This window comes from Cololabis saira, chromosome 4 (assembly GCF_033807715.1).
Source record: "Cololabis saira isolate AMF1-May2022 chromosome 4, fColSai1.1, whole genome shotgun sequence".
Taxonomy (NCBI): Eukaryota; Metazoa; Chordata; class Actinopteri; order Beloniformes; family Belonidae; genus Cololabis; species Cololabis saira.
In genome coordinates this window covers 21256891-21269572 of record NC_084590.1, presented here as the reverse complement: position 1 = coordinate 21269572, position 12682 = coordinate 21256891, and the positions used below count along the sequence as shown (strand labels likewise).

General features: G+C 37.0%; 1 protein-coding gene across 1 annotated transcript in view; it reads left to right on the top strand.

Moving 5' to 3' along the window:
- Nucleotides 1-6145, top strand: part of si (sucrase-isomaltase) — a 75580-nt gene extending 69435 nt beyond the window's left edge. Inside the window, exons 41-46 of the mRNA XM_061719127.1 lie at nt 527-675; nt 1313-1397; nt 1799-1855; nt 2247-2371; nt 2995-3083; nt 6060-6145. Of these exons, the coding sequence (XP_061575111.1) occupies nt 527-675; nt 1313-1397; nt 1799-1855; nt 2247-2371; nt 2995-3083; nt 6060-6130 (576 nt within the window). The 3' untranslated portion in view covers nt 6131-6145. The remainder of the gene's footprint in view (nt 1-526; nt 676-1312; nt 1398-1798; nt 1856-2246; nt 2372-2994; nt 3084-6059) is intronic.
- Nucleotides 6146-12682: the final 6537 nt, after the last annotated feature.

Sequence of the window (12682 nt, the reverse complement as noted above, 5' to 3'; positions counted from 1 at the left end):
CAAAGATAAATGGGCAAATTGAGCTGTAGCTATAGCTACCAAAGCCTAACTGAACTGAACTGATGTAGCCTACAGTACATGGGTGTACTTGACCATATTGGTTGTAGTCCTCACTGCAGAAAATTAGCAAGAACTTTTGCACTTCTGGCATGCAACAAATGAGCAGCTGTATTCTGTCTTCATGGTTGGTTACAAAAAAGTCATACAACATTTCCATCAAAACTTACCATGGCCAGAATATGTCTGGGTTTCTATCTGTTGGGAAGTTGGGACTATTATGCACTTCTCATACGGTCGGCTTGACTGGCCCAACTCTCCAATATGCCCACTGCTACAGTTCTAAATGAAAGTGTTCATTAGTCCACATTATCAAACACAAATGAATAGATTAAAAAATGTAAAAAAACATCTGCCAAAATACCTTCTTCAAATATTTGTTTGTCATAGTAAGCGATGAAATTATAAAGAATTGGCCTCATTTCATCGCTATTAATTTTTTGGTTATTGTATTGTCTTTTTCCGTCAGAGACAAGATCCTGTCGCTTGGGACGCCAAGTTTGCTAATGCATCCCGTGATGTCATGAACATCCGTTACACCCTCCTGCCATACCTCTACACACTGATGTTTGAGGCACATACTAAAGGAAGCACAGTGATCAGACCACTGTTGCACGAGTAAGCGTCGATACACAACACACTCAGCTCTTCTCTTTCCTGCTGATGTCATGCCTTCCATCATTAAGTGCAGTTACTTGATCAAGTAAAGTCGTTATCACTAGCATGTGTCTTGCGTTGTAAACCATGGCAGGTTAAGTTGTTGCTGTTGCTGAAGTACATAAAAAAATTGTTGTTGGATTTCTTTTAAAAGCAGCAACTCCCATGAGATCAACACGTCAGAGGGACTTTTTTTTATATAATCTTAACAATAATTTTTTTTTTAAAGTGAAAGGGCTTCCCTGCTATAAGAGCTGCTGCTGAAAGCCCCCTTCAGCAATCAACTTCATTTCTAGTGAGATTACATAGAGACCAGTTGTGGGAGTGTGGCTCACTTGGAAACTCCCAAGTGACAATGGGGGAAGCTGTATGAAAGAAAATGCATTTATTTATTTTAAGAGATTCTGAGAAGGTCACAGATGATATTTTAAGGGGTTGCCAGGATGAGTCCGTCAGGGTTATTTGGCTTGCATCTTCAAACCACTGACTGCTGAATGAACACTTGAACAGTCATCAGGACTAAGGATGCTTGCGTGAGTGTTGGGAACACGCTTTTTCAACCTGAAAAATTGGCTTCCTGGTTTTCTGTGTGTCACAGGTTTGTGACTGACAGGATTACGTGGGGCATCCACAACCAATTCCTTTGGGGACCTGCTCTACTTATCAGCCCCGCCCTGGAAAAGGTATGTTTAAACATTTGCATGCAATTCCATTTTGTAATTATTATCATTAGGGATTTCCTATCAGAGCTCCTCCGGAGGCCTGGTGGGTTGTGCAGTTCCCTCCCTGTCTGAAGGTCCCCAGTTTGATTCCTGGCGGTGTGAGGTTTTCCCTGCTTGTGGGGTTCCGTCAGGAAGGGCCTCCCTTGTAAGAAGAAATCTGTATGCAGAGTATGAAGCTTTACTGTGGCAACCGACTCCCTCAAGGGAGGGACGTAGCCTAAACAGGAGTATTTAAACTTGCTCGCTATTTATTATCCAGTTAAAAAATCTTTTTAAACATCCCCTCAAAAGTTATATGTCTAATTAATTTTAATTCATATATTCTGGTTTGAATTTGTTTTAACTGACTTTCTTACTGACAGGGACTCAGTGAGGTGCGTGGCTACCTTCCTGCTGCTCGTTGGTATGACTTCCACACGGTACGTAACTGCCAGAAAATCATTTAAAACCTGCTAATGTTGCTCAACTGTACTGCTGATGCATAGACTAAGATACAATTCTAACTAGGTATACAGCTGATACCACAGACACAATATTCAATTCAGTTTATTTGTATAGTGTCAATTTATAATAATAGTCCAATTGCATTCAGTGCAATTCAGTCTGATGATAAACCAATTCCTTCCAATCCTTTTCAAATTTCCATACTGGATGGATGGATGGATGGATGGATGGATGGATGGATGGATGGATGGATTAGTTTAGGCGGAGGATATACCACAAAAAAAAATCTAAACTAACATTTCAGGAATTGATTAAATAAATAACATTTGCAACCCCAACTCTGGTTAACTATTTCTGCTCCATTAGGCTCGGGATGTTGGAGTGCGTGAGCGATGGCATATGATGCCAACACCTCTGACCCATATTAACCTTCACATAAGAGGAGGATACATCGTACCTTGGCAAAAACCAGAGCGTAATACATTTTTAAGGTAAGTGAGCTAACACTGCTGACACAATGTGGCAGCTCATAGTGAAACCACAGGCAGTACTCTTTGTAAAAAAGAAAAGAAAGTTAATAATGTCCAAATGAGATTTGAAATATTTGTAGCTTTTTAGTTTTGTCAATTTGTAAATCAGAGAAAAAAATTACAGCCAGTGACTGATACTTATGTTGTAAACTGAAAAAAAAAAAGCTCTGAAAAATGATCATAATCACTGAAATACGAGTCAACTTCTTTAATCCAAACATGTCAGGCTTGGAAATTTTTGAAAAATACTGTCAAGTGTTTTATAACAAATGCAGCCCGAGAGTCAGTGAGGTACAAAAAATTCACTACTTTTTACTTAGACCAAAATATTTCTGTTCCAGGGTACATTTATCATCGCTGTATTAGAATGTTTCAGAGAACCTTTTTTCCACAAACTCATTAAAATGACTGTCACCTGTGAATGTTGATGTGGGTTAAGAAAGCAGCAGTGAGAATGAGAGACTGTTCGACCGGCGGTGTGGTGATCAGGTGGATCCTCCCAGCAGGAATGTTGATGTATGTGTTCTCAGCAGCAAGTATAAATATACATTGTCCTTTAGCAAATTGCTTTAATCCTGTTTCAGTCGCAAGAATCCCCTAGGACTGATCGTTGCCCTGAGTGACAGTGGAACTGCTGAAGGATCGTTCTTTTGGGATGATGGAGAAGGAATAGGTGAGTGAAAGGTCACTTACCCAAGACTGACTGTGATTTCAACATTTATGTCTTTATTTGTGACTAGGGCTGCAACGATTCGTCGACGTTGTCGACAAAAATCGATAATCAAAATTGTCGACAATGAATTCCATTGTCGACAATTGTCGCCAGACGTGTTTTTCCAACGGAGTGAGGCGTCTCACTTCAATACAATCTCTGTCGAGTCGCGCATGCACGACAATGTCTGAGCGCAGCTGCGGGTAATAAAACTTTGATAAAAAATAAAATAAAAAGTTTGGGAGCATTTTAGCCTCGATACGGTGAATAATAAGATGACTTGCAAGGTTTGCAAAGCCGACGTTGCTTTTGACGGGAGCACGTCGGTAATGCATTTGAAGAGAAAGCACGTCGGAGTGCTGAACGAAACGCACTCGCCTTGGTAAGATATTAAGTGTATTTTGGTTTTAACGTTATGCCTGACAAAGTATTAAATTAAGTCAGATATTTGGAGAAACTGCGTTTAGTGTCTGTGGCGCATCTTGGAAGAGAAACGCACGGGACCGCAGTCGGTCAGCAGCATTCTCTCCCTCCAATGTAATGGCCAAGCGATTCATTTGTTAAATTAATTCGTTTCATTCTAAACTTTGTTTATTTTATGTTATTTATTAGTATTATTTGAGCCACTCACAGCTACTCTCGTTGCTATAACCTCAATAATTGATGCAGCGCGAAAGGCGAAAAAAGGCTTGTGCGCTGATGACAATGATGGATTTGCATCTAACTTTCAGTCAGGTGCCTATGAACTGTCAATTATCCATCAAACTCCACAATGATCATGTTAACATTAAATCAGATAGATTTGTCTGGACTTTTCTCTTGCGGGACGGGAGAAGACACTAAATCAATGCATCTTATTGTGCGCCGTGCAGGCATGAATTCATGAGTTTTGCGGGAGGGGCGGGAGTGGAACACACACGTTGCGGGCGGTAATGGTCAGAAATGCAGCGGGAGCAGGATGAAGAAAACAGTCCCGCTATAGCAGGGCTCTAGTGCCATCTTTCTTGTGTTTATTATCATTTGCCACATAATTAATGTAACCTAGTCGACTATTAAAATAGTCGTTAGTTGCAGCCCTATTTGTGGAATGGGTATTCTCGATGCTAAAAAAATTACTTCCCCAACTCTTTCAATCAAACCTCCATACACAACATACACTCAGACTTGTATATCATGTCATGTCTTTTCAAAGTAAGTTTCTGGATTATAGTGCATAAACTTTGTGCACTGGCCTTATTGAATTCTTGTTCTTTCTTTAACAACTTTAACAACTTTCAATAAAGCTTTTTCTGATTCTGATTCTGAATTTCTTTGCTTGTGTATGCGAAACAACTTGTTCTCAACTTTTGAATAGTTATACAATAATAAAAGTGAATACGAAATATACAGAAACAGTACAACCCTACCCCAAAACCACACTGAGATCCCATTTAAAAAAATATATATATCATTTGTGAACATTTGGGGATTTCAAAAATATTGACAATGTGACATTTTTGCTATCCATTCTTGTGGATCATTTGTTTAAAAAAAATGTAAAATAAAAAAAATGCAAATTACTGTGCACCATGGGAAATAAGCACCCTCATTTTTATCAATCCCCTTCATCCCTCTGGGGTGCTGAAACACACACAGAGAAACACTTTTTCTTCATCTATTTTATTTATTCTTAATAATCACAGACTGTATTATTTTTTCTTATGTTCGTGCTGAATGCTTCATATACAAATCATTAAGTCCCAGATAACAGAAAGATGCAATTCCCTTTAGTTTTGCACCTTGGCATCAAAACGAAAGGCTGGTCCCTGGGGATAAATTCGTATCCTTGCACACAAATTCACAGTGGTAAAACGCTAGACTCATGCAGCTTAACATGAAAATGTGGAGACAGATACAGCGATTATCAAACACATCCTCTGACATTGTGTAGTAAAACATGGTGCTGATGTGGTAAGCCAAAAAAAATAATAGGTTAGTGTTGAACCTGGTAAACATGCTTGGTGTTAAAAGAATGTCAAGGATAAAAACAGGCTGGAAAATAAGATATTTTAAGATCCACATGTTTGTCTTAAAACCTTTAGGGCAGTTTTATGAAAAGTTTTGTTATTTGGTGAAAAAGTTCACCTTTCGCTATCGCACTTATCCTTTCACACACACACACAGTCACTCGTTCATGCTGACTCACTTGCTCTCTCTCTCACATACACACGCGCGTTTCTCAGACAGATTCAGTCTCTGAAGTGCTTCTGTGAGAAGATACACTCCTTTGTGAATGGCATGTTTGAGCTGGGAATGAGATAGATAGCGTTTTAGGAATTCAAAGAGGGACAGAGAGAGGAACTATTACAGTAATTCCCTCTGTCGCTGTCTGAAGATGCATCCTCTTCTTTTATCGTGTCCCTTGTTCTACCCTTTTGGATATCCTTGTCCATCTTCAGTGTACTCTTCTTATGTCTGTTCTTGGTTAGTAAGCACTGACATGTTTTTCTTTTTAATTCTGGATTTTATTTTCATTTCAGAAGGTCAGATATGCACTCTGCTGTTAGTCAGACCATTTGATCTTAAATTTACTCACTCTATAATGAGTTATTCCCTCCCACATTCAGTCAGTAATGTGTTTATTCCCTCATCCAGCCAGATAATTACTTCATACAGTTAAGCAGCATCTCTAGTTGTCTTTTGCTCAAAATCATTTAAGTCATTTGCTCACTTAAATCAGCCACGACTAACCTTTCCACAGTAATGAGTTACATTGCTTAACACATGGATATACCAAATCAGGTCATTTATTTGTCTATTGAGTCAGAGAAATTCAGCTCAAACCTTTTCCCAGACTTTCTATCCTTACACAGTGTCATTCATTCAAGAAGTCGGACATTTACTTTCCCTCTGCACGTTTCTGTATGTCATTTATTTACTTTTGTTTTCTCCCGTCAGACACGGTGGCGAGACGCCAATATCTTCAGACCTACTTTACTGCTCAATCGGTGAGTTCAAGGGCCAACTAAATGTCACTGCTTCCTTTTCTTTATCATGATTTTGTTATTTAGGTGATGCAGACCGACAGCACAGCAAAAGCTTTACCAGTCAACATGCTTTTTGGGCAAATTTCCAATATTAACTCCTGGAACACTTAGCAGAGACCATCTAACTCAGGGGATGGTGATTTGAATTTAACGTTTTGCTCTTTTGGCTGAGATAATGTTAATCCTTTAAAAAAATCTTTGCATGTATCAAAATGACATCCAAAATGTGTTTGATTAAATTATTTAATAACGGCAGTATTACAACATTGCTAACAGAGATTAGTTTTAATTATTATTTGCAAAACGCACATTTTTCTGAAGCCATTCTGGGGTAGATTTAATTTGATGCTTACCATTATTGTCCTGTCGGATCACCCCACATCTACTCAGCTTCAGCTGATTGACAGCCACCCTGATATTATCCCGTATATTTTTCGGAATTCTTTTTGTTTTAAATGCTGATGGCAAGTGGCCCAGGTCCTGAGGCTAGGAAGAAACCCCAAATCACCAAAAATATCAACATTTGTTTCATCAGTCCATAAAACATTTTGATCAATGTGGTGCTCAATGCAACAATGTTTAAGTTTGGAGATGAGCAGCCTCCTCTGTGGTGAGACCTTTTTTTCTCTTTTGTGAGAAATGGTTCACATCAGCAAATCCTTCATATTAACAGCAAACTTGAAATGTCTTTTATCAGTCAAAGTAGCACTAAACCACACCCCCAAACTCATTTCATTAATCAGAGTCCAATTAATGAAATTGAAGTCAATGGTGTGCAAACCACTGACTTCAAATAGCTTTTGCGTAATTAATCTGCGGGTTCACGTTTTTCCTCCTCCAGCACATTGAATGTTTAATCAGTGTGCTTAATAAAGACACAAGAAATAATAATTGACTGTAACTATAGGTAATTTGGTGTATTGGCTAGTCAACTTGTAGATGTGAGAGATGTTAGTGTAATAGCATCAAGTATTACATATATTATTAAAAGACTCAATATAAACGTGTGTTTGGCTTTTTATTAGCACACAGCTGTTTAGTATTTCTGTGTCTCATGAATGCCATGGTCACTCAGAGGTGACTGGAGCGGAGCAGCTGTGTTTATGTTGATGTAGAGCACAGTTGGTTTCTGCCAATTATTCTAGTGGGAGACTACATTTACATTTTTAATTTCTGTGCTCAAACAACCTCTCATAACAAAATGTAACACGGAAATAAATATGGCAATAATTGGAAAAACCCAAAGTTCATTCTGAAACAAAGAAAAAAAAAGACATACTGATATTATGTTTTAGGCACTTAAATTGTGAGGATTATTTCATTATCCATTATATTCATACAAAATTCTGTCAGACCAGAAAGAAATAAGTCATTATTTGGTGTAACCAACATTCAACAATTAGTTATTAATTACTGAATAGATCACAATCATGTGTTTTCAGAAGAAATGTATCCAGATTTATGATGTTGACAACCATTAAGGAAAAATCTCGTAACTGAAGAATTGTTTACAAAAATAATTTTCTTGCTGTTCTTATTAAAGAATTGTTTTCCTAGATATAGGCTCTCATTTATTACGAAACATATTTTTGAGGCTGAAAAATAATTGTTCAATTAAATTCATGCACTCAGATCCAAGATGTCAAATTTCAGATTGATTGTGTTTAACAAGTATTTTATCAGCTGTGAAAACGAAAAAAGTATAGTATTTGTCTGGACAGAGTGGAAAGCAAGTTTTTACAAAGTTCTGTGACATAGTGTGGACATGGTCTTTAAAGAGGTTTAGTATCCATACAGCAGATGAACCAAAGTCCTTAAAAGCAGTGTTAGGGGAAGCCACAATTCCACAATTGTCACAGATACATTTCGAACAATATGTTTTGTGAGGTTCCTCCAAGATAGTCTAGGTAGGAAAGATTATGGTGCTCCCTAATGCAAAAATGGGCACTGAATTGCAACCTGCAAACTGATCAATACAGCATCAGCTAGTGTCAAACCATCCAAAACTTATCCACACTTTTATGATTAGTCATGACACTGCCAGCCAATTTATAAAAAGGAGAAAATAGAGATAACAAACATGACGTTTTTTTTGGCTTGTTTTGTTTTCTGATGACCTTGCATGTGCAAAAAATAGATCTCTGTTCGTCTGTGCTGTCACTGCACCCAGTATTTAAGGTGCGTACAGATTAATGCCTTAATTCTAAGCTAAAGAAGAAAATGTTTACCGCTGCGTTTGCTTTTTTGCCACGCATAGAACCACTGACACACATGAGCACACATTTAATCATAAATAAAGAATCATACACATACATGCACACACATCCACAGTGTACACATTCAGTTACCATGGCCAAACATCTGTGGCTGTCCTCTGCCTACCATCGCGATCAATCCAATGCAATTTCACACAGCGATAAAACAGTATCTGGCAGCAAAAGACAAAGGGAGCAGGAGAGGAAAAGAGTTCTTTTTCTTTGTGTCTGTGGCTGTAAATGTGTGAACAGGCAGATGTGAGAAGATTAGAATAAGTGGGGCAATGAGGCCATTGCGGTCTGGCAGATTGGTTTACGGTATCCTGTTTTTGATTGGTTACATTAACACATGTGTGCATGACATGTGATCATCATGACGACAATTTATTTTAGTCCTTTGCTTTTTTCAATGACATGAATTAATTTGTAACCAATGAGTGCTTTTGTGTACATATTGTGTATATTTATGGAGGGAGATATTTATCTTTCACTAAAGGATGCATCGTTGGAATCTCATTGACGAACAATCAAGAGGAAAATTGTGGCAAAGCACAAAAAATAAATCCAGCTAAGATGGTGTCTATCAGATTAATAATATGTAATCATATGTATTGAAATGTAAAAGTTTATTAAAACTGAGCAAAAGGATATTATATGTAACAGAGGTGGAACTATTACTTCCCTCTGAACGCAACTGGAACGTAAAAATGAAGACTTTTCTGCCCGACACACAGGTTCTGCTGTTAGAAAAAATAATGGATAAATTACAACAAAGTAATATTTTTATGCAGCTATAAAAATCACTCAGATTTTCTTGTGTATTAATAACTCTGTTTGTAATAATCTTACAATTTGTTTATCTCCACCATTTTTCTTCTAGAATGAATTGTCCAATCAGGTTGTCTTCAATGATCTGGCTGTTGCTGATCAGCTGACCTTGGGTGTGGTGAGGGTTTGGGGTGCAGGCACCGTCTCAATCACAGAAGCCACCTTAACAGATTCAGCTGGAAAAGCGCATCCACTGGTTCCACAGCACAACCTGGAGACTCAGGTCAGAAGAGATTTGGAGTGCTCATTGTTTAACCCCCATATTGATCATATGTCTCTGCCATTGCCTTCATTTCTGAGGAGCTATTTGGTCTCTTTCTGTTAGGCTGTGTCAACACAATCAAGCAAAAATGGTCAAGCAGAATTTAATGGAGCTTGAGTGAGGAAGATCCCATTAAAATTTAGTGGTGGCTACAGTTAATTTAAATAAGTTCCAACTTAAAATAATCGTATTTTATTATGTTTTACACTTTTGTGTGTTCTCTGTTCCCCTCCCCCACAACCAAAAGCTTCCACCATGAGTTAATTTTCATTTGAATACATTTTTGATTTATTATTTAAGGTTTCAGTTAGATTTCAGACTTTTTGGAATTTATTTAAAGCCTTTTATAGTTTAACACAAGGACATCAGAGTGGGGTCAGTATTGATCAAAACTGGGTATTAGCTCAAGGATAGCTTAACGAGAGATTGATTATCTTGCTGTAATAATATTCCCAAAACATGAGTGAAGTTCATTTAAAAAACAAAAAACAAAAAAAAAACAACTTTGCAGTAACATACACAGATTTAACTTGGGAAGTTTTTATCCAAGACCAAATGAAGAGATGAGAAAGCACACTATCCACTGTTGTCATCCCCTTTTCCGTCAAGGTTGTGTGCTACATTCAGCACATTTATCAGAAAAACGAAAATTAAAGCGACTCCGATTCCACAAGTAATAGCAGGTGGAAAAGCCCAGATTTTCAAGATATATACTGAATTGGGAGACAGAATGACAGAAGCCAACTGAGAGGGCAAACATTTTGTGAATATATGCGCATCTTGGGGACACAAGGATATAGGACTGTCCCAGAGGGACAAAGGATACATAACAGATGGTGGAGAGGGAGGAAATAAGAGAAAGGGAAGTAGGGAGAAAAGATGGTAGAAAGAGGGCAGAGAGGAACAAGAGAAGGGGACTAAAAAATGACAGTGTGCGCATAGTAATAAATGGCTTTTAAACGCGTGACAATCCATTCTTCTTGTTACAGTAAGTATTGTCTGCAAGGGTAACAACTTGAAAAAAATCTGTAAGCTGTGAGGTAGGAGAGCTAATTCTGTCTCATGAAGATGTTTTATCCTCAAGAGATATAAATCTGTTCTTTCGTCTTTTATAGTGTATTTTCACATGTAAAGGAAATACCTTGGCTTATTTAGACGTTGCCAAAGAGATAATTTATGTTCAAATTGTATAAAGAAAACTATATACAATACGCCAAATGGAGCAGGTTCTGACCATTTATTTGTCCAAGTATTATTGATACTCAGGCTTGCTGTGCATTAACATGGAGAAATTAAGAATATGAAGAACATTTTAGCATCTTGGATCTTTTTTTTTTTTTTCTTACACGTACAGAGTCATTTGCAGGACTCTAGACTGATGAAGATCTAAAGCTGATATAAACACAGTAACATCATCATACTTGTATCTCTTCTCCTTCTTCCTGTAGGAACTGGCTATGGATGCTACATCGATATCTGTTCCAGTGCATCTTCCTTTTACCATAGTTTGGAAGGTTACGGTCTGAATGCAGTTGGATTTTTGCTGGTAAACAATAAATACATCTGTACATAATGGATGATTAAAATGAAATTTGTTATTAAGGAAATTCAGTCAAACATAGCATATTTAATGTTTTTATCTAACATTAGTGTCGACTACCAATTTAATGTAATTTCTAACTGTTTCTAACTCTTTTTCTAACTTGCTTCAAAGTAAACCTGAAGACACATACGATGCAGATGTTTTTGCCATTGTGCTCAATGCAGATGTGCTAACTACTAAAGTCTGTTATACTTTCCAGTGATGGCTACCTTGGTTTCCAAGTTATTACAGTAAAGAAGCACCAATACGAAGATTATGTCATTCATTCTTTTTTATATGTAAATGTCATCCAAATAAAAGGCTTGATGAAAACATTTTAAATCTATTGTAACCAGAAGACTAAATTTGCAATTAAGCTATTTCAGTTGTAATTGTGATTAATAATTAAAACATTGAGAGAACTAATACAATTTTAACTCAGTCTCTGTATTTGAGAGTATTTCTATGTTAAAAAATAATATTTATTAGATTTTCTGATATCCTCAAGTAATGCGTGTTTGTTTCTGCCCCATTTATATTTTTAATCTAAACTTTTCAGATTTAGGTATATGTGTAGGTTCAGTGCTTACAGTCCGTCTTCAAGTCTTTGTTTTGTGAAGTACTTCTGAAAAGTTAGTATCTTTCCTGCATTAGACATTAATCCGTGTGCTGTCATTTTGATGAGGCATTTCTATATCTGATGGGGTAACCCAAGCTAACAATTAGAAAAGGATCAAGGGAAATATATTTTTTCCACCTAAATTAAGTCAAAGGGTAAAAATGATTATTGTTTGTGCAAGTGCCTCATTGTGGATCAGCTGAGTCGATCAGGAATGGTGTCAGACAGTATAGCTATTATTCAGCCTACAGTAAATGTGATTACATCAATTTACCCATGTGCACGGTCATATCTACTGCAATTACCACGCTGCCTAAAGAAAAGTAGTGTTACTTCAGAATGGTGGATCTGTGATTTTTCTTTTCTGTAATTGAGTCCAATAAGTACACATTTGACCTGAATCCTTCCAAGCTATACAGTATCTAAAACTTGAACTGCTTATGCTTTGAATAGAGAAGTTTAGACTTTTACAAAGCCCAAACTTATTCATGCAGAAACTAATTTAGCAAGTGATATGTGGCATTCTTCCTGGATTCCTACTCAAACAATGCTGCAGGTGGAAATATGAATAGAGAAGACTCAGACAAACAATACTTTTTTAAAAAACATTTTTTTTAAATCAGGGCATTGTAAAAAGTAATATTTCATCTTAAGTTATGAAAAAAATTAAACAGGAAAACCCCCCTGATATATCATTACAATTTGTTCTGATTAACTGTTAAACATGTTTTTTGTCAATAGATATGTAAGAACAATATGAACTCACACCTCCTGCAAACATCTTGGTTTAAAAGGGTAGGGTAAGAAATTCTATACCATTTCAAACCCACAACGCTTTTATCACCTCACCATCCACTTGCTGCCTCTTTCACTAGTATTATTTAAAAATAAGGTTTTCATACACAGCCCTAGCTTCATAAGTTTTGCTTTGGTATTAAATGAGGTAGTTATGATTTGGTTTGCAGCCTGCCCCCCAATCCATAAACAT